General features: G+C 41.1%; 1 protein-coding gene across 1 annotated transcript in view; it reads left to right on the top strand.

The window, feature by feature from the left end:
- Dnah12 (dynein axonemal heavy chain 12) overlaps window positions 1-27,676 on the top strand; it is a 157,868-nt gene extending 130,192 nt beyond the window's left edge. The window contains exons 61-73 of the mRNA XM_059273985.1: window positions 2,028-2,172; window positions 4,855-5,005; window positions 5,506-5,759; window positions 5,946-6,086; window positions 12,999-13,136; window positions 15,700-15,933; window positions 17,716-17,904; window positions 19,334-19,437; window positions 20,845-21,049; window positions 22,846-22,983; window positions 23,693-23,784; window positions 25,402-25,469; window positions 27,419-27,676. Of these exons, the coding sequence (XP_059129968.1) occupies window positions 2,028-2,172; window positions 4,855-5,005; window positions 5,506-5,759; window positions 5,946-6,086; window positions 12,999-13,136; window positions 15,700-15,933; window positions 17,716-17,904; window positions 19,334-19,437; window positions 20,845-21,049; window positions 22,846-22,983; window positions 23,693-23,784; window positions 25,402-25,469; window positions 27,419-27,609 (2,050 nt within the window). The 3' untranslated portion in view covers window positions 27,610-27,676. The remainder of the gene's footprint in view (window positions 1-2,027; window positions 2,173-4,854; window positions 5,006-5,505; window positions 5,760-5,945; window positions 6,087-12,998; window positions 13,137-15,699; window positions 15,934-17,715; window positions 17,905-19,333; window positions 19,438-20,844; window positions 21,050-22,845; window positions 22,984-23,692; window positions 23,785-25,401; window positions 25,470-27,418) is intronic.
- The last annotated feature ends 287 nt before the right edge of the window (window positions 27,677-27,963 follow it).

Below are 27,963 nucleotides of genomic sequence, written 5' to 3'. Positions count from 1 at the left end.
AAAACCACTGATCATAGCTTATGTTGGAGAGGGTGTGGAGCAAGGGGAACACTCCTCCACTGTTGATGGGAGTACAAACTTGTACAGCCACTCTAGAAATCAGTATGGCGACTTCTCAGAAAATTAGGAATCAACCTACCTCAAGACCCAAGGATACCACTCTTTGGCATATACCCAAAGGATGTTCAATCATACCACAAGGACACTTGCTCAACCATGTTCATAGCAGTATTATTCATAATAGCCAGAACCTGGAAGCAACCTAGATGCCCCTCAACTGAAGAATGGATAAAGAAAATGTGGTGCATATACACAATGGAGTACTACTCAGCTGTAAAAAAAAAAAAAAAAAAAAAAAAATGACGTCATGAAATTTGCAGGCAAATGGATGAAACTAGAAAATATCATCCTTAGTGAGGAAACCCAGACTCAGAAAGACAAACATGGTATGTACTCATAAGTGGATACTAGATGTAAAGCAAAGGATAATCAGACTGCAACCCACAGCCCCAGAGAAGCTACCTAACAAGGAGGACCCTAAGAGGAATGTATGGATCACCTTGGGGAGATCCTGATGAGTAAACTGAGGGTGAGGGGGTGCAATAGAGGGGAGGGGATGGGGGATGAGAACATGAGGGAATGGGATGGTTGAGCTGGGGGAGGGATGGAGTGGGAGAGCAATGAAAGAGATATCTTGATAGAGGGAGACATTATGGAGTAAAGGAGAAACCTGGTGCTAGGGAAATTCCCAGGAATCCACAAGGATGACCCCAGCTTAGACTACTAGCAACAGTGGGAGGGTGCCTGAACTGACCTTCCCCTGTAATCAGATCAGTGAATACCCTAACTGTCATCATAGAGCCTTCATCCAGTAACTGATGGAAGCAGATGCAGAGATCCACAGCCAAGCACCAGGCTGAGCTCTGGGAGTCTAGTTGAAGAGAGGGAAGAGGGATTCTACGAACAAGGGGAGTCAAGATCATGATGGGGAAATGTACACAGACAACTGAGCCAAGCTAATAGGAACTCTCAAACTTTAGACTGACATCTGTGGAACCTACATGGGACTGAATTAGGCCCTCTGCATACAGAAGACAGTTGTGTAGCTGGGTCTGTTTGAGGGGCCCCTAGCAGTGGTTTCAGGGTCCATCCCTGGTGCATGAGCTGGCTTTTTAGAGCTCATTACCTGTGGTCGGACACCTTGCTCACCCCTGATGCAGGGGGAGGGGCTGGATCCCGCCCCAACTGAATGTACCAGGCTTTGCTGTCCCCCTATAGGAGACCTGACCCTTTTGGAGGAGGGGATGAAGAGAGGGTTAGTCAAGGGGGAGAGTGGGAGGAGGGATGAGAGGGGGATCTGTGGTTGGTATGTAAAATGAATAAAAAAATTTTAAATAAAACAAACAAAAAAACAGTTCTGGTTATTTTACTTTTCTGCATATCACTCTCCATTTCTTTTTACATGGTGCTCTTCTTTGTGAAGATGTTACAATTTTTATGTCCAGGGAGCAATAAAAAGTGGCATTTCTTTTCAGGATTGAAATAATAGCATGGTACATTTGTCAGGGAAGAACTCACAGCTGGGTGGAGTCAACTGAGTCTGTCGTCACCGAGGCCAGAGTCCTGCAAGCTGCCGGAGAATCGTGTCAGAACTCTGACTAGAGCAGCATTGTATGAATCAAGGCCTCTGGCGGCTTCTGTCACACCTTCTACTCGGACAGAAGGGTTTATTTATCTGTTCCTAGATAGAATGCATTCCCCGTCTCCCCTCAACGCCTGAATCCTAGCACTCAGGAGGCAGAGGCAGGCGGATCTCTAAGTTTGAGGTCAGGCTGGACTAGAGAGTGAATTCCAGGACAGCCAAGGCTACACAGAGAAACCCTGTCTCGAAAACCAAAAACAAACAAAAAGAACAACTCCTGTATTCTAGTAATTTTAACATGGTCCCCTTGATGTCTTATTTCTTCCCTTGCTCAATCATCTCTTAAGATATTTCTCAATGAAAAAATAATTATTTTTTCCACTAGGGAGCATTTTTGTGAGCACATAAAGGAGTGGCAGGAAATCTATGACAGCAAAGAGCCGCACAATGTGAAATTTCCAGAACCGATGGATAAGACGCTGAATGAACTGCAGAAAATAATTGTTCTTCGGTGCTTGAGGCCCGATAAGGTAAAAGACAAATTTGAGATCCAGATAACCTGCAGTTTATGAAGCTCCAGTCTTAACACAACTGCCTTGGGGTGTGTGATGACACCGTCGTCCATGGTGATGGGCCTCTTAACCAGCAAACACTGTGTAACCAGAATCTCAGGCTTTCTCTGACTGGTATTGAAAACCTAGAGACAGCAATAAGCTAGAGGAAATGAACTTACAGTTTTAGCCAGAGTGGGAAGAAGGAGGGGGAAACCCCTCCATTTCTCTGGGTATTGCTTATAGAAAATGTGGTAGGAGGACCACCACGAGTTCCAGGCTAGCCTAGGCTACAGAGTGAGACCTTGTTTCCAAAATCCTAAATAAAAATAAATAAGTATTTTAAAATTTAAATGTAGAAAAAAAGCATATAGAATTAGGCCAGAAAGGGTTATGTTTTGGGATGCTGTGTAATGTCTGTATAAGCTAAGTGTTAAAAAGTTTAAAAGCTGAGTAAGTTTATGAAGCTAAAAACTACCATAAGCTAAGGGTAATTTCTTCTTGAAGAACAAAAAACCTTGGTGAACTGACCTAATAAGATTCTTGCTTTGTATCTGGGGACACCTGTCTGTGAGTCACAGACTGGCTCTCGGGCGGCAAGTGGAGTTAGTCCCACCTCTTGTGGGGTTACTGCTTTGCCATCCATACTTTGAAGGCTGAACTTACCTTACACGCCATTGGACTTACCTCCCTAGAACTCACAATACTTGTTGATTTGTTAGGGTCTCTCTAGCTAGAGCAGGGAACTCTTGATGGTGGGAACCCATATCTTGTTTTGCTGTGTATCTTCAAGACTTGAAGCACTGCACAGGCAGGTACTATATGGTCAGTCAGTTTCTACAAAGTGGGTTGAACTAACTTGAATCAAAACATGTGTCATTTGGGGCTGTCCAGACTGATTGGGTCCTGAGATGGTGAAGCTGGCAAGTGGCCAGGGAGCCTGGGGGACCTGAGACTCAAGGCAACACAGACAGTGCTGCTCAGCTCCAGAGGCAGTCCATAAGACATCTGCCCCCTGCCTTTTTGTCCTGTAACCTGGTACTCTGACTGGATGAGACCTACCCACATTGTATTACAGAGGGAAAACTCAGCTTTACTTAGTCTACTGATCTAAATATTAGTCTCAGCTAAAAAGTGAAGACCAAATATTTGGGTATTGTGGCCTTAAAAGACATCTTTTGTTTGTTTATATAGCAGGATGAGAGGGAAAATATTATATCTAAGTATAGTTATAATTTCTATTTTTCTTATAATAAATATGAGTATAAAATAACACACTATAATAAAGACATAAAAATACAGCTGCTGAGAAGTTAATTTCACTCTCAACAGCCCAAAGACAAATGGCAAGACGGCTTAATGTATTTCCTTGTTTGCTTCCTTCCTTCCTTCCTTCTTTCCTTCCTTCCTTACGATATTTATTTTATGAGTGTGAATGTTTTGCCTGCATGTATGTCTGTATACCATGTGTGCCTAGTGCCCATGGAGGTCAGAAGAGGGTATTAGATCCCTTGGAACTGGTGCTACAAGCAGTTGTGAGCCACCAAGCCTAGGTCCTCTGCCAGACAAAGATGCTCTTAACCATTGAGCCATCTCTCCAGCCCTTATCCTACTTATCCTTATTTTGAGACAGTTTTGCTATGGAACCCCAGCAGGTATCAGATTGTCCCTCTGCCTCAGGGTTACCCTGCTGGGCTAGCTTTGCTTTGGAGATCACCTGGAAACTCAGGTTCTTTTGCTCATCTAGAAAGGTCGCTTAGTCGGCAAGATTGGCACTTCCTCATGAACACTACATCTGTTGAAGAGGGAAATAAGGTATTGAAGGAAACTTCCTTATAAATATGTGACCTCAAAATAATATAAATAATTTCTGCTTGTGGGCTGAGATGGCTCAGTGCATAAGGGCATTCGCTACCAAGCCCGATGCTCTGAACTTGACTTCTAGCACCCACACAGTGGAAGGGGAGAACAGTTCCCACAGTTATCCTCTGACCTATATAGCACATAAACAAAAACAAATAAATATGTGTAATAAAATAAATTAAACAATAATAATAATTTGTTCTTGTGTCTTTCTACCTGAAACAGTCATATGTGATATTGTCTACAAGAAATGCTGAGAAATACATGGGGATCTATTACCTAAAGGAGGCAAAAACTATCCACGGATAGTTTACAGTTTCTGCCATACTAAGTGAAAGAATTTTATTTTTTAAGGATCTTTTAAAATTGTGTGTGTGTGTGTGTGTGTGTGTGTGTGTCCATAGAGACCAGAAGAGGATATAGGCTCTTCAGGAACTGGGGTTACAAGTGGATGTGACAGGTGTGGATGTTGTAAACAGAACTCAGGTCCTCTGGAGGAGAATCAAACACTCTTAACTGCTGAGCCATCTCTCCAGTCCAGACCCATGTTTCATTATGTTTAAGACTCACTTGTATTTCTTTTTCTGTAAAAAGATAATCTCTTTTGTCCATTTTTCTTTGGAATGCTTTTCTTGTTCTCAGTTTACAGATTACTTTTTACATATTAAGGAAATCAATGGTTTTCTATTATGCACTGTATGCCTTTTGGAAATGATACTCTATTTTTTGTTTGTTTTTCAGTAAATCTGTGGTATGCAGTAAAACTTTCTCAAAAGACTGTATCTTCTCTATCCCCAGATAACCCCAGCTATAACAAATTATGTAACTGACAAGCTAGGGAAAAAATTTGTAGAACCTCCACCATTTGATTTGACAAAGAGTTACTTGGATTCAAATTGCACCATTCCCTTAATTTTTGTGCTGTCTCCAGGAGCAGATCCCATGGCCAGTAAGTATATATACTGTAACACACACACACAATTTATTTTCTGTGTATGTTTTGCCTGCATATATATAAATGTACTGCATGTCCAGCATATATTGTAAGCTTATAACTTATAATTAAAAACATTTGTTCAACATGCATTTGTTATATGATTATAAATCTGTTAACAAATCCAATGGTTAGGGAATGACAATGAAAATGACTGTTTCAGGTAGAAAGACACAAGAACAAATTATTATTATTGTTTAATTTATTTTATTACATATATTTATTTGTTTTTGTTTATGTGCTGTATACCTAGGTCAGAGGATAACTGTGGGAACTGTTCTCCCCTTCCACTGTGTGGGTGCTAGAAGTCAAATTCAGAGCATCGGGCTTGGCAGCAAATGCCTTTATGCACTGAGCCATCTCAGCCCACAACCGTGATAAAGCACACATGCACACACAGGAACTGTAAGCTGGTCTAGAGTAATAGTGGTGTCATTTGTTCCCGTCCCTTGTAGGCCTGCTGAAGTTTGCAAATGATAAATCTATGTCCGGAAATAAGTTTCAAGCTATTTCCCTGGGTCAAGGACAAGGGCCGGTTGCAGCAAAAATGATCACAGCTGCAATAGAAGAAGGAACTTGGGTTTGTCTACAAAACTGTCACCTTGCTGTTTCCTGGATGCCCACATTGGAAAAGATATGTGAAGACTTTTCACCTGAAGTCTGCAATTCAACTTTTAGGCTTTGGCTCACAAGCTATCCATCTCCAAAAGTATGTTTCTTATGACAGAGTCCAGTACATTTATTTAGCTATTATACCGTATTTCTTAATTAAGTTTTAAACTCTTAACCTTTTGGGAATATTCTGCTCCTATACTCCTTTGTTAATCCACTGATGTCTGCATTTTTAGGGCTGAAGATTGTCATCTTTCATAATACTTTGTTTGTTTTGTCTTAGTTCCCAGTAACAATTCTACAGAATGGAGTAAAAATGACTAATGAACCTCCCACGGGTCTTCGGCTAAATCTCCTTCAATCATATGTCTCTGATCCAATTTCTGATTCTCAGTTTTTCAAGGGATGCCCAGGCAAAGAACTGGTAATGTTCAGCTTCCAAGACTCCCCAGTTGTGTTCTTATAGTAATGAAACATGCTAATACAAGGCTTTTATTTAATATGTTTTCTAAACTGGGTATATTTTCTAACATAAGAAAAATTGTTTCTATATAATTCATCATTTTATTCTCAGTGGTTTATATTCTGCTTATGATGTAGTAGACATGGAAATATTTTTGAATGAATGTAATTTAGTCTATAAACTAAAGCCCAAGAGTGTTTTATATTATGTAACTTAACTATTCTTACAGCAAATATGTGTGTTGGGCATGTCCCAAAGTACTAGCTATGAAGCAAAAAGAATACAGATGCAGAGAAGCATGCCTTTGAAGAACTTGTGTTCTCATCATAATGATTTCAAATACTAGTTTTTTCATTGTATAACTAAAACCACTTCACAGTCAGACAACATGGTGCATGCTTGTCACATCAGCATTCGCGAAGCTGATGCAGGAGGATTGCTGCAAGTCTGGAGCCAGCCTGGATTACATAAGCAGTTCTAGGCTAGCCTGGGCTACAGATTGAAACAAGCGGTGCCCACATGCAGAATGAAACTAGATCCCACCTCTCACCCTGCACAAAAATCAACTCTAAATGAATCAAGACCTGAAACTCTGAGAATTTTAAAGAAAAAAGTGAGGCAACACTGTAAAATGTGGACATAGCTGAGAACTTTCCAAACAGGACTCCAGTAACTCAGGAATACTGACAAATGAGACGCCATGAAACTAAACCTTTCTGCATAGCAAAGGGAACAGCTAATCAATGGAAGAGACAGCCTGGAGAGCTGGAGAAAGTCTATCAACTCAGTCAGTAAATGGGCTAATGAAATGAACAGTCTCAAAGGATGAAATACCGAACGTTCAATAAACAAGTGAAAAAATGCTCAACCTCTCTAGCTATCAGAGACATGCAAATTAAAACTACATTAAGAGGTCCTCAGGGCTGGAGAGATGGCTCAGCATTTAAGAGCACTGCTGTTCTTCCAGAGGACCTGAGTTCAATTCCCAGCACCCACATGGCAGTTCATACCTGTCTGTAACTCCTGTTCTAGGGGATCTGACACCCTCACACAGAGATACATGCAGGCAAAACACCAATGCACATAAAATAAAAATAGATTATATATATTTTAAAAAAGGAGTTTCTGTGACCCAAGTTAGACTAGCAGACGTTAAAAAAACAAATGAGAGGCTGGAGAGATAGCTCAGTCACCCACATAGGGTGTCTCACAACCATCTGTAACACCAACTCCAGGGGAGCCAGCGCCCTCTTCTGGTCTCTATGGGCACTGCACACACATAGTGTACATATAGGGAATCAGACACATACATTATACATAAAATAAAAATTTTAAATCTTTTTTAAAAACTAAAATTAGATCTACTGTAAAACGCATGCAGGTTTTTATTCAGAGGGCTGCAAGTCAACACATCACAGACACCTGCACACAGTATTTATTGCAGCACTACTCACAACAGCCAAGTTGTGGAGCTGTGGTATACAGACACAATGGACTTTTTCAGTCGTAAAGAATAATGAAATTATATCATTTGCAGGAAAATAGATGCAGGGGATATAAATATATTAAGTGGCCAAGTCAAAAAATACTTTCTCCTGTTCGTTTTCCTCCATGTTGTGTAATGAACCATGCATGTGTGTGTGACATGAAAGCAGAAGCAAAGCTGTGTAGGGAAATGAGTGGAGCAAGCCAGGAGGACGATGGGAAAGAGGAGAACATAGAGCTGCGGAGGAAATACACTCCATGTACAACATAGACTCACATTAAAATGCCCTCGGGTACCACAATACCGTGGCGGTGGAGAGATGCCCTCGGGTACCACAGTACCGTGGCGGTGGAGAGATGCCCTCGTGGACCACAGTACCGGGGCGGTGGAGAGATGCCCTCATGGACCACAGTGCCTGACGGTGGAGAGATGCCCTCGTGGACCACAGTGCCGTGAGGGTGGAGAGATGCCCTTGTGGACCACAGTACTGGGGCGGTGGAGAGATGCAATGAAACTACACAGTAAACCCAAACCAGCCAACACATGGGCGACTGAAGCCCACAAACAGTTCTCAGAAGGTGACATGCACATGGCCAGTAAACACATGGGAAAACACTCAACGTCTTAACCACCAGGGGAATGCAAATGAAAACACATAGAAATTTTATCTCATCCCAACCAGAATGATTATCACCTAAAAGACAAGAAAATTGCTGGTGCAGATGTGGATAAAAGAGAACCCTTTTACACATTGCTTGTGGAAGTGCAAATTGGTTCGGCCATTGCGGAGTTAGTATGAAGATTCCTCAAACTAATGTGGCCGTGTGACTCAGCTGCACCACTTCTGGATAAAGTCTGTCTTCATTAAGGTTACTATGGCTGTGATGAAACACATGACCGAAAGCAAGCTGGGGAAGAAAGAGTTTGTTTGACTTACACTTCCACACTGTGGTCCATCATGGAAGGAAGCCAGAGCAGGAACTCAAACAGGGCGGGAACCTGGAGACAGGGGCTGATGTAGAGGCCATGGAAGCGTGCTGCTTACTGGCTTGCTTCCCGAGGTTTGTTCAGCCTGCTTTCCTCCTTCCTCTTTTTTTTTTTTTGTTTTTTTTTGTTTTTTTTTGTTTTTTTTTTTTTGTTTTTTGAGACAAGGTTTCTCTGTGTAGCTTTGCGCCTTTTCCTGGAATTCACTCTGTAGCCCAGGCTGGCCTCGAACTCACAGAGATCCACCTGCCTCTGCCTCCCGAGTACTGGGATTAAAGGCATGCGCCACCACCATCTGGCCTCAGCCTGCTTTCTTATAGAACCCAGGACCACCAGCCCAGGAATGGTGCCCTCCGTAATGGGCTGAGCCATCCTCTATCAATCACTAAATAAGAAAATTCCCGGCAGGCATGCCTCCATCCTGTTCTTATGGGGTCATTTTCTCAATTGCGCCTCCATCCTCTTTAATGACTTTGGCTGTGTCAAGCTGACAGAAGACTAACCAGCACAATATCCAAATGATGCTAAGGCAATACACCACAGGGCATCCATACAGTATGTCTGCTGAAGCACTATTCACAACAGCCAGGCTGTAGAATTCACTTGCATGTCTGCCAATAGCTCAATGACTAGAAAGTGTGTGGCATATATACATAGAGGAGTTTTATTCTACCAAGAATAAGAATGAAATTATGTCATTTGCTAGAAAATTGATGCAATGGGAGATCATCGTATTAAGCAAAAAAAAAGCCAGACAAAGAAAGATGAATATCACATATTTTCTCTTATTTGTAGGCCTTGTAATTAATCACACACACACACACACACACACACACACACACACACACACACACACACCATATAAACATAGTAGGGAGACAAGGGAAGTAAGTATGATTAAAGTACATGATATAATTTGAAATAAATTTTCTTCATAAAATGCAACACTATATAGAGTGATAGCATGAATATAAATGAACATGTCAATAAAATTGTAAAGCATAATACCCCTCAAGTAAATAAATGTACAATTTTGCACATGGTATTGAAGACTTTAGGGGATCCCAGTCTAGCACGCACTTTTCCTGTCTGAATTCTTTCCAACTAAGAATCTCACCCCCAAAAAAAGCATATACATAGGAAAGACGAAATTACAACTTTATTGATGATATTGGCTGTCTTCCTCAGCTGCTCTCCACCTTATTTTTTGAGGCAGGAGATCACTGAATCTGAAGCTTGCCATTTTGGCTAGGCTGGCTGGCTTGCCAGTGAACTGTTTGGATCGACAGGTCTCTGGCCCCAACTCTGGGTTACAGGCATACTACCATATCTGGCTTTTACATTAGTACTGGGGATTTGAACCTGCTTTCCCTGCAAAAGCCATCTCCCCAGACCCCCCAAAACCTTTTGAGTGAGGGTTTGGCTAGCCTCAAACTCACAGTAGTCCTTTTGACTCAGCCTCCTAAGTGCTGCAATTCTAGGTATGTGCCATCATACCTAGCTCCAACATTAACTATTTTATATTTGCCTATTTAAGCCAAAAAAAAAAAAAGAATAATAGTGAAGGCAAGAGAAAGGACTGAATAGTTGAAAGACTACTGCCTCTGCTTAATGATGATTCCTATGCTCTTACTTCTGCACAGTAACTCTGTAAGTCTAAGAAGACACTTTATGGTTTTAGAAGAGAGCTTACCAGAACAGAGAAGGCAGCATAGTGTGTGATCCCTACAATTAGAAGACAGAGGACCAAAGACAGGAAATCATAAGCAAAGCTAATTTGGGACTCAGATTATGCAAATAAAAAATGGTGCTGTGTTGGAGAAGAGACCCCCCTTGCACTTTCTGTATTATAACATTGATCAAGCGATGTTGGCACTCCATTATTGTTGTCTGTGAGATCCAAAGTTAGTGTCCATGCCACGTATCATAATTTTATGGTTAATAGTGGTGACCTTCACCAAGAAACTTCTCTGGAAGTAAAAACAAATAGAAGATAGGTCAAATAAGAAAGTTGCGCCTTGTTTTGCTTTCTGTTGCTGTGATAAAACACTGACCAAAACCAACTTGAGGAGGAGAGGGTTTATCTGGCTTCCATGTCCTGATTACAGACCATCACTGAAGAACATCAGGGCAGGAATTCAAGGAGGATCAGAGGCAGGAACTAAGAGGAAAGCTGTGCAATGGCTTGTTCAGTTCCCCTTTTTACACAGCCCAGGACTGCCTGCCTAGGTATGGTGCTGCCCACAGTGGCCTGGATCCTCCTACATCAATCACCAATCAAGAAAATGCCCCACCGACATGCCCACAGGCCAATCTGATGGAGCTGTTCTTTAATTGAAGTTCCCTCTTCCCAGATGATTCTAGTTTGTGTCAAGGCAAAAAAGAAACAGACCCAGGGGCTGAAGAGATGGCTCAGGGCTTAGAAGCACTGGCTGCTCTTCCAGAGGACCTGGGTTCAATTCCCAGCACCCACATGGCAGCTCACAACTGTCTGTAACTCCAGTTCCAGGGGATCTAACACGAATGCACATAAAATAAAGTTAAATAAATTAAAAGAAAAGAAAAGAAACAGACCCACACGGAGTGAAATGCTCTATGATTTTTGTTCTCACTGTGCTGCAGATTCTCCTAAAGGGCTTGTTCCAGCATGCACTGCCAGACCCTACCCTCCCCCGCCCCCAAGTTTCCAACTCAGTAGGTCTAGGAAGAGGCTTAAGAATTTGGGATCATAATTCTCAAGAGAAAATGATGCTGATGACCCTGGCACTCATACTTTGGAAACCATTATTCTAAGGTTTCTTCACTAGCTTATAGATACATATAAAATTCTTTTAGAGGCTCCCAGAAATAGTTGATATGCCCCTAGTAATATCTGACAGCTGAGCCCACAATAATTTGAGCTGTCATCATTTGGCCATTGGAAATAAATATCTTACTGGTACAGGTTGTTGATATCTTAGATATCTAACAGTGATATCAGTTCCTTTTCAGTTTCTACATCTCCTATGCCCAGTTATAGTCTCCCTGGAGGAGGTGATCTCCATTCAGTCAATAAATATTTACTGAACACCTACTAAGTGCAAGGCATGCTCCTCTAGCTAGCTAGCTATGCCATTAGTATACTTGCAATCTGCTGTGAGAGATCTGAAGAGATCCTCCAGAGCATCCTCCAGAGCACTGTTACAGGAAGCCTATGTGACATCCATATTAAACACTGGAAGATGTCATGGGTAGATCAACTATCCATGGGAGGCAAGGCATAATGGTGGCACAGACCCATTATCTAAGTGTCTGGAGGAAGAAATATATTTATGTATCAAGGAATTGTTCTCAAAAGGTTCTTCTCTCCCTGTTTCACTATACCATTATCTAGTGTATGAACATATATTTTGACTTTTGTATGTTTCAAGAATAAAGTGTCTTCATTAAGGCACAGTATGCTTACATTTCTGGATTGGTTGGGTTTAGATTTTGTTGTTGTTGTTTTGCTTCAGTATTGAGATGAATTTTGTTACGTTTCCCAGAGTAACCTCCATCTCCTGGGCTCAAGCTCTCCTCCTGCTTGAGCAGCTAAGGCTAGGGGTGTACCACCATGCCTGGTCTGCATCTCAATAGGAAAGAAACCATGAACTGTGACTGTGTCCTAGCCACTCCAGACTCTTGGGCAGAAAGACTGCTTGAGCCCAGGAGGCCAGCTGGGCAACAGAGCAAGATTCTACTTGAAAACAAATAGGAAGGGAAGGAGGGAAGGAAACAGTTATACCAGTGCATCACAGGAGGGGAGCGATTGACTTAGAGCTGTGTCTGAGGTGTTCTAACTTGAAGTACATGTCATCAGTGTACTTGAAATCGACTGTGGAAGACCTAAAGAGATGGGTGAGCATCCTTCAGAGCACTGATACAGGAGGTACGTGACATCCATATTAGACATTGGACAGTGTCATGGAGAGATCAGCTAAAAATGCTTTCCCTTGTGCTCTCCAAATGAAAAGTAATAAAATTGAGCATTGCATATTGGAATTCATTCATTTTCTCTTCATTAGTCATTCTTTTGCACTTACAGTCTCAATTACATGCCCACAAATCCACAAAATAATACTGGGTGCTGGGATTAGAGATAGCTGTGGATGGCAGGTATCATTAACCAACATTTTTATAAAATAGTAGTAATTTTTATTTTAGTGACATTCAACATTATTATGGCTTGCTTAGTTGGATATTTGAATTAAGCATAAGATGAATGCTTTTTATAGAAAGTATGCCTTTAGATACATGCCTTTTTAAACTAGAAGTTTGTACTGACATGGGAACGTAGAATCTTGTAATGAAAGATCATCTATTTTTCTAGTTTTACCGATGGAAATTTAATCATATTTTTCTCTTGTACAATTTTTGCATTAAAGGCATGGGAGAAGTTGCTTTTTGGAGTTTGCTTTTTTCATGCTCTTGTTCAAGAGAGAAAGAAATTCGGTCCTCTGGGTTGGAACATCCCATATGGATTTAATGAGTCAGACCTACGCATCAGTATCCGACAACTGCAGGTAATAAGACCAGAACAAGCATTTACGACAGAGCACTCTAACAGTCCCCAGGCAACTGCAGGTAGTAAGACCAGAACAAGCATTTACGACAGAGCACTCTAACAGTCCCCAGGCCGCACTTCGTGGCACATAGGTCAGACTTGATAATAAAGATAACAGATTCTTCTTGTAGAAATTATTGATACTTGGCTGGAGATGTAGTTCAGAAGTAAGCACTTGCCTTAGTATACATGAGGCCCAAGTTTGGACCCCAGCACTGAAGGAGGAAAAAAGAGTTAAAAATAAATTGTTAGTATCTTATCAAGTCTTTAAAAAATAATGAATCAGAAACCTTAAACAGAAATAAGTCCTTTATTTTGAAAATCCTTATAGTTGCTGAAATCAGTGCTTATAAATTACAATATATGTTGAATGACTTTGATTTGAACATTGTTTTTGAAACTTGTAGTAGGTAGGAGAATATTTTGCTTAAAATATTTTCCATACAACCTATAAACAACTGCGAACTCACCATCTGCCAGGCCCCAGATGTCAGTCTCATGACCTCACCCTTCCCAGAACTAGCATTGAAATCCACAGACATCAGCTAGATCCATTTTTCATATCTAGTGGTAAGGTCATGAAATGAGATTCATCTTTAAGCCATCTTCATCTGGTCACAATGGCAGGGTATCTCTCCAAAAGGCCCAAGCAGAAACTGGCAGCTAAGTGGTTAAACATCAGGGAGAGAGCTGTCTCTGTTTCTTGCATATGGTACAAATTTAACATTCCGTTCTCTAGGGGTCTCCTCCAGCTTGGGGGGACCCAGTTGAACATACATGTGTCCTCCCCTAAAGAGAAGGAAGGGGAAACTTTTTTTCAAATGGCACATAATTCATTCCCTCCAAGGATAACCTTGCCTTTTTCTCAGCCCCCTCTCTCAAATCTCTTGACAATTATCTTCCTCCCAAAAACATGAGGGTCTCAAAAAAGACTAAGCCCTTATTTTGATTGGGCTCTGGAGAATGTAGGAAATACTTTCTCAACCATGCACCATTTCTTCTATAATTCAGAGACAGGCAAAACTCTCTCAGCAAGTAACATACCATTGCAACACACACACTACCCCTGTATATTGAGCCAAGCACAGGATCTACAAGTGGAAGAAATAAATTTAAGTCTTCCCATTACTTTACATTTTCCTAACTCTATTTCATGTTCTTCAGGGTTAATAGCAGATGTGTAAGACAGTGTGAAAGCCATGCAAATCACAGCTTTACCATTATTGCTATGATTACAAGGAAACTTATGTATTGAAACCATGTCACCATGGGAACAAGGACACGGCACTAAGACTTAGAACTGCTGTTTTTATCTCACCATGAAAGGTGTCCTGAAACAGGCCTCAGGCCCCCAGCCTTGGCCTTATTGGTATCTGGGACTGTGGGCAGCTACCCTGCGCATTCAGAGCATCCCATACCTCTACCCAAGAGATGACAATAGCACCTCACACCTACCACAGTTATAATTTACTGATCTCCAGTCATTGCTGAGTATCCCTCACAGATAAAAATGGACCCCAATTCATACCCAAAAAGGTTTGTTAGGATTGATTCATTTTTAAAAGCTGTAGCAATTCCCATGTCGCTTATTTAACTTAAGTATTTTTCTCATTTATTAATGCATTATGAAGACTGGAGAGATGGTTCAATGGTTAAGAGCACATATTGCTCTTGCAGAGGACCTGAGTTCAGTTCCCAACACCCATGCTGGGTAATTCACAACCACCTGTAACTTCAGCTCCAGGGGACCCAATGTCAATCTGGCTTTGGGGTCACCTACACTCCCATGTGTAGATGACCCCACACACCTACACTCCCATGTGTAGGTGACCCCACACACCTACACTCCCATGTGTAGGTGACACACACACACACACACACGCACGCACGCACGCACGCGCGCATGATCACATGTAATTTTTTTTTTCAAGAAAAAGGCATTTTGAGGGCTAGAGGATGGCTCACTGGAAAAGAGCACGTGATCTACCTGAGCCTCTGACTGAGAATCTCCAGCACCTATATTAATGCCCAGACAGGCTAATCCCAGAGCTCACTGGCCAGGCAGCCTAGCCCAAAACAGCAAGCTTCCAGTTCACTGAGACCATGTTTCAAGGCAGCAAAGCAGAGAGAGAGAGAAAGCCACTCAGTATCCTGATCTGGGCTCCACAGGCACCCACTTGAGATGCATGCACACCCCCACACATAATCAACGGATGAGCTAGGCACGGTGGCTCACCCTGGTCATCCCAGCCTTGGGAGGCTAAAACACGTATATTGGCTTGAGTCTGAGGCCAGCTCGGACTATAGAGTCAGAGTAAATAAATAGTAAATATCAAGGTCTTTATATCGGAAGAATGGAGAATGGAGACAAAATCATTCAAAATAAAATACTGAACACCGGACATTCGGTAATAATTCTTTCAACTCCCTTTCTACATAGGGAGAGAGAGAAAAGAGAAGCCATTTTAAACCGGAAATGAAATGAAAGAATCTACTTTTTTTTCACTCTGTCTTTGCTTCAGTTGTTCATAAACGAATATGACACAATCCCATTTGAAGCTATCTCCTACCTGACCGGGGAGTGTAACTACGGAGGAAGAGTGACGGACGACTGGGACAGACGCCTCCTGTTGACCATGCTGGCAGACTTCTACAACTTACACATCATCGAAAACCCTCATTACAAGTTCTCGCCCAGTGGTAACTATTTTGCTCCTCCCAAAGGCACTTACGAGGACTACATTGAGTTCATCAAGGTAAGTGGTGGTCTGAAACGAGAGTAAAACAGATTTGTGTTTGCGTGAGAGTGTGTGTGAGAAAGTGTGTGTGTGAATGAGTGTGTGAATGTGTGTGTGAAAGTGTGTGTGAGAAAGAAAGTGTGTGACAAAGTGTGTATGTGAAAGAGAGTGTGTGAATGTGTGTATGAGAAAGTGTGTGTGAGAGTGTGTGTGTGAAAAAGTGTGTAAATGTGTGTGAGTGTGTGAGTGTTTTTGAGTGTGTGTGAGAAAGTGTATGAGTGTGTGTGTGTGAAAGTGTGTGTATGAATGTGTGTGAGAAAGTGTGTGTGAGAGTGTGTGTGTGAAAAAGTGTGTGTGAGAGAGAGTGTTTGTGAGTGTGTATGAGAAAGTGTATGTGTGTGAAAGAGTGTGTGTGAAAGTGTGTGTATGAGTGTGTGTGTGAAAGAGTGTGTGTGAAAGTGTGTGTATGAGTGTGTGTGTGAAAGAGTGTGTGTGAAAAGAAAGTATGTGAATGTGTGTGTGAGAATATTTGAGTGTGTGTGTGTGCATGTGCGAGTGTATGTGTGTGACAGAGAGAAAAAGTATGAATGTGTGAGAGAGAAAGTGTGTGTGTGTGTGTTGAGCGATGATCTGTACCCTCTAATGTACAGGTTTAGACAAGCAAGATTCTAATGAGCTTTCAGACTCATTTTTGTTCAGGTAATTACATCAGAGAATCTGAAGCTTTCAGTATTTGATGTTTAGTTGATTCTTAACCCTTTGCTGTTTGCACATCTGCCTTATGAATCTGTTGTTTTTTGTTTTTGTTCTTCTGGGGGCCGCCACCCAGCTCCCAAATAAATCACACCCAGAGGCTTATTCTTAATTATGGATGCCTGGCCTTAGCTTGGCTTGTTTCTTGCCAGCTTTTCTTAACTTTAAAATTATCCCATTTACTTTTTGCCTCTGGGCTTTTTCCTTTTCTTCTGTATATCTTACTTTCACCCTTACACCACGGCTTGCTGTGTAGCTGGGTGGCTGACCCCTGATGTCCTCCACCTTCTCTGGCTACTTCTTCCTTTTTTCCCAGATATCTCCCTCTATATATTATCTCTGCCTGCCAGCCCCACCTATCCTTTCTTCTGCCTCACTATTGCCCGTTCAGTTCTTTATTAGACCATCAGGTGTTTTAGACAGGCACAGTAACACAGCTTCACAGAGTTAAACAAATGCAACATAAACAAAAGTAACACACCTTAAAAAAATATTCTACAACAGGAATTGATGCTTTGTAGTAGGAAAAGAACAACACTTTCCTCTGCCCTTATGGTATTCCCTGGATGAAAGGCAGTTTCATGGGAGAAACAACATATAATTTGTATTGATGTTAATATTTTGTGTCTACGGAAGCTTCAGTGAAAGGATTGAAAACCAAAAGACGCAGTTTACTTTGGGGTTTATAAAGCCATTTAAATACACAGATAAAACAAAGGAAAAGCCTTGGACCTTAAGGGGCAATAAATTGTGAGAAAGTGCTTAGGAAACATATGAGGGAAACTAATGGAAGATCAAGTTATCTTAGTAGAATCTGCAGATTCACCCCAGTACAGTTCTGTCTCTAGTAAGAACTCTCCTCTTCTTGGCACAACACAAGGGGGAAATTACAAACGCCCTGCTGTTAGGCAGATTAGGGGAGGAAGAAAATCCCAAATATAATGAGCCTTTAGCTCAAAGTAATGCTTATGCTAAGGTGGCATGTTTGGAGTGGCATATCCTGATCCCTAGTGAATATATGATACATGCTGAATCTGTTTTCCCTAGAAACTTCCATTTACTCAAGAACCTGAGATATTCGGATTACATGACAATGTTGATATCTCCAAAGATCTTCAACAAACAAAAGTCCTTTTTGAGTCCTTGCTTCTCACCCAGGGAGGCTCCAAGCAATCAGGCTCCTCGGGAAGTACTGACCAGATCCTGTTAGAAATTACTGAAGATATCCTCTACCAGGTGACACTTGGTTTGAAATGCGGTGCTTCTGCTGTAATAGAAATTACATTTGGATGGGAAATTCCATGAAGCTGGACTATAACTTTCAGCAACATACTTTACTTCTCATGCATTAGTTTCCAAATCTGCTAGGTGGAGAGTAGTTGCAGTTGTTATAAGGCTTTTTGAGGACATTAAGGAGAACATTAAAGTAGTTTGTAAAATGCCTACTACATAGCTAAGTCCTTAATAACTATAGTTGTGGATGAACTACTGTGCCTATCATTCACTTTTATTTCTAAATCAAAAGTGAAAAGACATTTTTAATGGAATGCTCTGAACTTGCTGGTTCAGGGAGAACATGGTGGGTTTTTTTAAATTTTATTTTATCTGTACCTTAGGAGGTGGCTGTCACAAGGAAGTCATATCAGTGCTCAGCCAGCAGTTATGCATTCCCTTTCCATGGTACAGCCCAGTGCACTTAGCCTGCTAGGTAATGCGGAATGGCACTCTACTGTCCTCTTTTCCAGTGACTAAGGGGAATGTGAACAGATTATGACCCTCAGCAGCAATCTTATAGTTCCCTTCCAATGTAGCTACCGTAAGTATGCCCACCCTTCAGTGTCAGACACCCTGACGTGGCAGAATCTGGCCCCTATTCCACTTGCCTCCAGAGGCCATGGGCTGTACCGCTGCAGGATTCCCACACAATCCTGGCTGTGGTCACTAAAGTAGGGAGGGAGGTCCACTGTATGCCACCATGATGGCAGCCACAGTCAGTCCTGGCCTCCAAGCTACTGATTTTGCAACATGCCACTCTTCACACCTGCTTCTATGGTTTACCTCTGTGGGGAAAGGCAGTTGACTTCATGAATGCTGTCTCCAGTAAGATTCCTAGGAAGGAACTGGAAGAAGATTTAAGACATATTTGGGGGAGTGCTGAGTCAAAATCACTAGACGGCACCACTGAGATTCTTAGGACGCAAAGGGCAGCTTGACTCTCAGTTCAAGCATTCCCTAACTGGGAATTCTTTTGCCACCTCAGGAGTGTGAGCTCCAATGTCTTAGGACTTGGAACATTCCAAAGTCCTCACCACCTCGTCACCTCAAGTATCTGTAAATATGGCATCAGAATATGGCTTTCTCTCTCTCCCTGTGCCCTAGAACATTTCTGTGTTTACAAGATTAACCATTTAATAGGAGGGTAAGTGATAATCAATTATAAGTGAACATGAAACATTCATGAAATTGTAAATACGTTTTATCCATGGAAAACAAGACTCAGTTTGCAAAAAGAAACTATACAGATTTTTAGAAATAATGATGTCCTATCTGTAAAGTGGAAATAATAATGATTACCTATGTGTTAGTTATTATTGACATTATAGCTGAATGAAGCTTACTGTCTATTTTGAGAGTAACTTGTGATTTTCAACATATGTTCTTTCAGCTCCCCAATGATTTTGACATTGAAAGAGCACTACGCTATTATCCTGTGAGGTATGAAGAGAGCATGAATACTGTGTTAGTGCAAGAAATGGAACGGTTTAACAAGTGAGTAAATCCCCAGGAAGTCAGAAAGCAGCCAACCAGAGTTGACAAAATGACTTACTGCTATTGAATTTTAAAATCTTAAGAAATTATCAAAATGTCCAATTTTATTTTTTTAAGTACCATAGCCTTTTACCCCAGGAGAGAATCTTTTATCATGTAAAAATGATTATGAAAAAGAGATCTACTCTTATTGATTAGAAGTAGTCATTAATCACATAACTTCTCATCTATTATTGTCCTCTTCACAAAGTAAAGATGGGGCTGGAGAGATGGCTCAGTGGTTAGGATCACTTGCGGCTTTTCCAGGGGACCTGAGTTCAGTTCCTGGTAGCCTCATCAGGCAGCTCCCAAACAGCTGTAACTCCAGCTCCATGGTATCCAGCTCCTTCCTCTGGTCTGGCAGCTGCGCTCATACGCACTTACCCTAACACAGATACCCAAACATACACATAATTTAAAAATAGTTTAAACAGAGTGAGCATGGATGGGTCTATCTGTCCTTTCTACCAGTTTCTGTCACTGATATGTGCTTCCTTTCTCTTTATTTTTAAGTGCTGTGGCCCAGATTAGCTATCAACTAACCTTTAGACCTGACCTTATTCATTTGTTGGTTGGTTGGTTTTTGAGACCGAGTATAGCCTAATCTGGCCTCAAACTTGCTATGTAGCTCATGTGGCCTTGAACTCCTAAACCTGCTGCCTCCACCTCTGAAGATGCTAAATTACAGGTGCGTATCACTATGTCTGGCTCCCTTTTCTTACTGAAGTTGATTAATTACCCCATGATAAACAAATTATTTGCGCTGACTTTTATTGAATTTTTTATAATTCAAAAACTGGATCAAGAAAGAGAAAATTGTTTTTGTTATGAGTTTTCTGTAATATTTCCATGCTTATTTTGTTTTCTAGACTTGTTGACATACTAAAGTAAACTATATGAAAATACCATGTTGTTCTATTTAACTCTGGGTTTTGAGGGGAGCATAATTGATTTGTTTGCTTGCCTCTTTGTTCTGTGGTTCTAAAGATTGAAACCAAGGGCTTCATATGTGCTAGGCAGATGCACTACCACTGAGTCATATCTCCAACAATAATTCAGTATTTCTTATATAAATACTATGATTATATGTGTTCAAGGCCAGCCTGGTCTACATAGCCAATTCCAGGTTATCCAGGGCTACACAGTAAGACCTTGTCTCAAAAAAAAAGTATGTAATGGCTAAAATAACAATGCTCATTCAAATGGCACCTACATTTACTTCATATGCCACCTATCAACTGGCATAGCCATGCTTTGGGGAACCTTCCCACAAAGCTGTGACTGTTTCCTGTTGTCTCTTCTTTTGTAGATTGTACATGGATGTTTACTATCAAGTATATGTTGATGACACCATTTCTTTCATTGCAGTTTAATTAGAACTATACGTAATACTCTACAGGACCTTAAAAAGGCTATTAAAGGTGTGGTTGTAATGGACTCTGCATTGGAAGCGCTTTCAAGCAGCTTGCTTGTTGGGAAGGTTCCAGAAATGTGGGCAGAACGATCATACCCAAGTCTGAAGCCCCTTGGAAGTTACATCACAGATTTCCTAGCCCGGCTGAGCTTTTTACAGGTAAAGTATTAGATAGATAGATAGATAGATAGATAGATAGATAGATAGATAGATAGATAGATAGATAGAGGATAGATAGATAGATAGATGATAGATAATTTTATACTTAAAATATGTATTATTCAAATGAAAAAACATTCATGCAAATATTGTATATAGCACAGTATATATTGTATATAGCAAAATATATACTTGTCATTGTTGAGCAGAGAGAGATTAGTAATCAACTGTGGTCACTTTAATGTCCCTAGGTTGAAAGAAATGTGATGAGTAGTTTCCTGGTTATCTAAGCAAAATGTATGAATATATAAAATGCCAGGCAGTAGTGGCGCACACCTTTAATCCCAGCACTAGGGAGGCAGAGGCAGGCGGATCTCTGTGAGTTCGAGGCCAGCCTGGTCTCCAAAGAGAGTTCCAGGAAAGGCTCAAAGCTACACAGAGAAACCCTGTCTCGAAAAAAACCAAAAAAAAAATAATAATAATAATTAATTAATTAAAAATAAATAAATAAATAAATAAATAAATAAAATGCACATGTTTTGAAGTACTGAGTAGAAAATTGAAATTTAGTCAAACTCAAGTGACATATTTATAAAATTTCTAAGTCTATGATTCCCAGACTCTACTGTTTAATGTTGTCTTGTGATTTTAATGCTCAAAGGAAGTCACAAAAAAGCCCAAGGCTTAGATTTATCAACATTTGTCCTTTGCCTTCTATCTTATATAAAAAAAAAAAAGTGTGAGAGAAGTTCTTTGAATCTCCCTTCCCAGGCTGCACATGCATATATATGCACAAAGATGTCAGGGCACAGGAAAGTGTAAGACAAGAAGCTGCTGCTCTTCCTTGGCTCCTGTGCTTTCTCATCTCATAGTTTATGTTTACACAAAGGTACTGTGTGGGGAGAATTAGAGGGATATTTGAGAGTAGGGTAAAACCTGTAGCAAGCGCTTCTGCATCTTTGGCTTACACTGTGTCACTTGCCGCCGTGACTTGAAGTATGATTGGCCAGATGTTAATCACAGGCTCCACTCCAGGACTAGGCAGAGTTCTGCCTCCAGAAAGACTCAGACTGAGAATGTGGGAGGGGCGGGAAAAAAGGCAGAAAACAAACAAACAAACAACAACAAAAAAAAACCCCACAGTGCTCATTCAGCATAGCCAGGACCACCATGTAGGCCTGGTTAATTAGACTGAAGAATTCCTGAAAGTAAAAGGCACACTTGAAAATATACCATGGGGGCAGATGGAAAAGAATCTTGAGTAGGAGACTAGGAGGTCTGGTTTTACTTTGGTGGGCCGCTGCAGAATTATGCATGATGACAAACTATGCCTGGTCAGAAGTGTCTCGGCGACATTGTTCGGACATTGAGTAGACAGGAGCAAGAGGACAGGTCACGCTGGAGCAGGAAGAAGACGGAGCATCCGGATGGGCAGTGCACATGCAAACAAGGGGCTTACCCGGGCTCAAGAGCTGGACTAGCATGAGAAATATCGTTAATTAAGGGTTAAAATTTCTAAAGATGGCAGCTCTTCACTGGGCTCAACAATGCAATGAATACTCAAAATTACAGTTGGCCTTTTGCAGATTTGACTCTTTCAAGTTAAACTTACTCAAATTAATGCTGAAACCATTTGAATTTTCAAGAAGAATAACTAGGAAAAAGAAAGGAGGAAAGAGAGAGCGTTTGATGTCAGGGAAAGTGAGGACAACATAGATGAAAGTCAGAATCAGGAATTGTATGTGCAGTGACACTTTCGTGAAAATGGACATAATGTGTCTTGTTTCCCTTTGTAGGAATGGTTCTCTTCGGGAAAACCCAATGTGTTTTGGATCTCTGGTTTCTTTTTCACCCAAGCTTTTTTAACCGGAGCGATGCAGAATTATGCCAGAAAATACACCATCCCTATTGATTTACTAGGCTACGAATTTGAGGTACAGAAGGTCACTCCTTTAACTCAATAATATGATACTAAATCAGTCATATGCTTAAGCAAGAAGAATATGGAAAATTTATATATAAAGGTTCGATATAACCAAACTATTTCTCTATTCTTTGTGTTTTATAAATTATGTAACTCTTGTCTTACAGTCTTTAGAACTTTTGTAATGTCAATATTTGGTACAAATAACCCAGTATTGTTCTTATGTTAACAAAAATTAATGTGATAAAATGCTTCAAAATAATTATATGTGGCTGGCTAGATAGCTCAGTTAGTAAAATGCTTAACACACAAGCCTGGGGACCTGACTTCTACCCCTAGAAAAGAACCCATGTAAAACTGCTGGCCAGATTACATGCATCTGAAATCCCGGTGCTGGAGAAGTGGACAGGTAGATACCTGGGGCTCACTGGCCAACCAACCAAGGAAGATGGTTCCTGAAGAATCACACCCAAGGTTGACCTCTGCCTCCACACACCCATTCATATACATGCTCATATGCCTACACACACACACACACACACACACACACACACACACACAGCAACTATATAATATTGTGTATTTTAGACATTATGGCTGAAAAACTTTATAGTCTAACAGGTTTTTTTTCTTAATGCACCCTGACTGTTCAGCCAGAGTTTTCTTCATGAGATGAAGGTATGTGGTGAACAACATTAATAGTGTGGGTCTCTTTGCAGGTGATTTCTCGTCACGCCTCTGACAGTGCACCAGAAGATGGCGTGTATATTCATGGGTTATACCTTGATGGAGCACGGTGGGACAGGACCAGGTTAGTGCTTTCCACTCAAACCGTCTGCCACCACAGATTAGTCATAGATATGATAGTGGTCTCCTGTCTTCTTTCAAAGCAAAGGGTCTCTTCTATGAGAAGTAACATGTCATCAGAATCCTTGCACAAGTCATCATGCAGACTGGGAAAATCGACGAGGAATTATTTTTAGGTCCTAACAATTTTAGCTAATATTCTAGTCGTCTCATTAGTAAAAAAGTTAGCTGAAATTATTTTCCTGCTTCTACTTGAAAACGGATCCCTTCCATCTTATAATGTGTAAGACTGAATCAATTTTTTAACCACTGACAGTTTAATAAAGCTCCCATTTAGTGAATGGAAATCTTCTGCTGACATTTGATTGTGTGTGTGTGTGTGTGTGTATCTATGTGTATGTATGTCTGTGTGTATCTGAGTGTGTGTGTGTGTGTGTGTGTGTGTGTGTACAGATTCCCAGCTTTATTCTTAGAAACAGAGAGGAAAGTATTAAGCTTTTCCTGGTTTAAAATAAGTAGGGATGAGAAGAAAAGGCAGAACATTTCCCTTAGAGCCTGGTCCTTAACAATTCATTTATCGGCATGATCTATTGTTCAAAAACAGGGTTGGACTTTGCTCCCAAGTCTGTGGAAAATGAGGTAGAAAAAAACCACTGAAAAGGAAGCAATATGGTAATTCTATAGAGATAATTTCCAGACAGGGTTACTGAAGAGGCTCAGTCCCCTCCCTGGCCTCCAGGGTCTTATAGTCGGATCATAATGCAAAATGCACTCAGTCCGACTTCAAAGGTCCCCACAGTCTCACAGTCTCAACACTGTCACAGTTCCAAAGTTCAGAGTCTCTTCTGAGACTCATGGCAGCCTCTCATCTTTAACCCCTGTACACTTCTGAGTTCTGTTCCCCACAGAAGTGTAGTCCAGGCTGGCCGCATCCTCTCAAGCACTGACCTCCTGGTGTGCACCACCATGGCTGGTTCACCCCTCAACAGTTCATTGCCATTTTTCTTCGCCTTCTTCAATTGCTTAACTTGCCTTCCTTCCTAACCGGGAAAAAAAAAAATGTAGCATGCTAAAAGGAGAACAGATTCTCTAGAGAGCAGACCTGTTTTCTTTATATTTATTTTGTCTTGTTTATGGAGGTCTCACTCTATCCTAGAGTAGACGTGGACTCATGGTAGTGCTCCTGGCTCAGCCTTTGTAGCACTGAACTTTGAGGGATGAGTCAACATGCCCCGCCTACACTTGACCCTTGACCCTGTCAGGAACTGGAGAAGATTATTCTGTCTGTGAGCCTCCACTCTCTCTGTGGACTGGGAACGGCATGAGCCTCGTGGGTGTGGAGTGTGGTAGCACAGTGTCTGCGTCCTGAGCAGCGCTTGAAAACTGGCCAGCATTGGTATCTGTTCACCTCTGTCCACCTCGCCTGTCCATAAGCTTCCTCTCTCAACTCTCCATTGTCTCCTCCTTCTCCCTTCCCTCTCCTCTTTCCTTTCTTCCTCCTCTCTCTTTTTCTATAAATCTAATGTTTCTCCTGTATCTCTGGTCAATGTCCAAATGGCAACTTTGTTCTAATGAGTAAATTTCAGAATCACTACTAATATCCATCAATTTCTCTTTGCAGTGGATTGCTTGCTGAACAATATCCCAAACTTTTGTTTGACCTGATGCCCATCATATGGATAAAACCAAGTAAATATGTAACAGAATATAGTTAGAGGATAATTATTCTCCTAAATAACTTTTTACCCAAACCTTTTAGGTTTTAATTCATTTGTGATTTACACAAGATGGAATGTCTGTGCTCTAACTATTTGGGAGCACTTATATTACTTTGTTTACTCTGTTAGCCTCTACAAGATACAGTTTTAAGGGCTGGAGAAATGGCTCAGCAGAGAAGCGCACTTGCTGTTCTTCCAGAGGACGCAAGTTTATTACCAGCACCCATGTCTGTCAGCTGGTAACTCCAGCTCCAGAGGATCTGATATCCTCTTCTGGCCTCAGCAGGCACCAGCTCAAACATGGCACACGTACACACAGACATACGCACATAACATGTAAATTAAAAACTACCCATCTTTTTAAGATACCATCCTGTTTATTACATCCTCACGCTTCTGTGATGGATCTCACAGAGCGACAGCCTCTTCCCCCTCCCACAGGATCTGATGCAGACTGCCAGTGCCCAGCATTTTCTGCCTGTAAGAGACCCATAGGCCTTGGAGCCAACCAGGAGATCTAAGAGCCATATGGAAACCACGTGGGATAGAGGGCAACTTTACCCCTTTGAGGAGGCACTTGCTCTTTCTACTATGACCATTTTTGTCTAAAAGTAAATGAATAATGAGGCTCATTCATTTTTCTAATTTTTGAAAAATTATTTTTGAAGTGCTTATGATCAAACCTAGGGCCTCCCACATGTGAAGACGTGTTCTTCCACTGACTAAAGACCCCTAAGCCCCCTAAGACCCCTAGCCCCAATTTTCTAGTCTTAAATAACAGTGGAGGAACATATTCACCAATTACCTACAGTCACCACCCAACCATCAAATATCTTCTCTACTAACATTATTCAACGATGACAAGGGTGCCTTTCATTTAGAAAAACTCTTCTAGGAATTATACATAGATTATTTTGTGAGTTTACGGGAGTTGGTATACTTTCCTTATTAATAACCTGCTAAAAACAGGTAGGACCTTCAGCTTCTTCTAATTGGCCTGTTAAAGCTGGCTGGCAGGTAGTGCCAGCTTCCACCCCTGCAGCGCTGTTGTACTTCTTGGCATTTGCTTCAATTGTAATTCAGAATGTCCAGTGCAGTTCTAAGGAGTGCTCTTGGAGTCTAAGCAGTTTCTCCCCAATCTCCTCTATCACACACTCCCTGTGTGTGTGCTTTCTCTTTCCCTCCCTCATCCTCTGGAGATTCACACCTTCCCAGAGATCCAAACTGTTTTTGTAAGATTGGTTTTTATGGGGCTGAAGAGATAACTCAGCAGTTAAGAGCATTTGCTACTCTTGCAGAGGACCCAAGTTGCCTTCCCTACACCCATGTTGGATGGCTTACAAGTGCCTGTAACTCCATTCCAGGGGATCCAGTGCCCTCTCTCTGGACTCTGTGGGGAACTGAACTCATATTCAGATACTCCCATCCCCATACAAAGAAACACACATGTATATACACATAATTATTTGAAAGAGTTTAATTTTTAATTTGTGTGTTTGTCTGTGTGTGCTATGTATGTACATATGCGGGTGCCTGTGGAGGCCAGAAGAGGACAAAAGATCTCCTATATCTAGAGTTACAAAAGGTTGTGAGCTGCCAGATACAAGTGTTGGAAACTGAACTGGGGCCCCAGAACAAGTCAGTGCTCTTAACTCCTGAGCCATATATTAACTACTAAGCCATCCCTTCAGTCCCATAGGAGCAAAACTTTTCAATCAACTCTTGATTTGTAGACCCAGACTCATTAACCATATGAAAGTGCTTGCCTCGATATACCCACTGTTAAAAAAACCTAAATCTTTCAAATATCATACTCAAGATCTTGGCCATTCTATTACAAAGTAAACAAATGTTCTTTTAGAAATAATGGCTGTTTCCTCTTTCTTTAATGGATGTCTCTCTCTTTTCTTCTTTTTCAAGATGAAAAGTCCAAGATTACAAAGACAAACGCCTATATCTGTCCCCTCTACAAGACGAGTGAACGTAAAGGAACTCTTTCCACTACAGGACATTCCACCAACTTTGTTATTGCAATGTTGTTAGAAACAGACCTGCCTATTCAACATTGGGTCAAGCGTGGTGTGGCTCTGCTCTGTCAGCTGGATAACTAAATTGAACAAATTTAGAAAACATCTGATAATTTTTAAATTTTCACTTACTTAAAAAAAAATTCCCAAACTGAGTATTGTGGTGTCACTCCTTGAATGGGCCTTTACCTCATTCTGTCTGATGTTTCACCCTTGATTAGAAAAGTCCTGTAACCAGATGCCTTTGAGTTCAGCTAGACACCTTCAGAGAAAATGTGAGACAAAGTGCTGTGTTGAAGCATGTGGAAATCTTTGCAGATTTTATCTAGTTTCTCACAGTTTGATACAAACACAGAAAGATTTGGACAATTGGGTGGATATAATTTAATTTATATTGGAAAGTATTTCTTTCCCTAATGTCCTTTCTTAAAGCTCCGA

Source organism: Peromyscus eremicus, chromosome 9 (assembly GCF_949786415.1).
Source record: "Peromyscus eremicus chromosome 9, PerEre_H2_v1, whole genome shotgun sequence".
Lineage (NCBI taxonomy): Eukaryota > Metazoa > Chordata > Mammalia > Rodentia > Cricetidae > Peromyscus > Peromyscus eremicus.
Note: the sequence above shows the minus strand (reverse complement) of the source record. Positions and strands in the feature narration are given on the sequence as shown.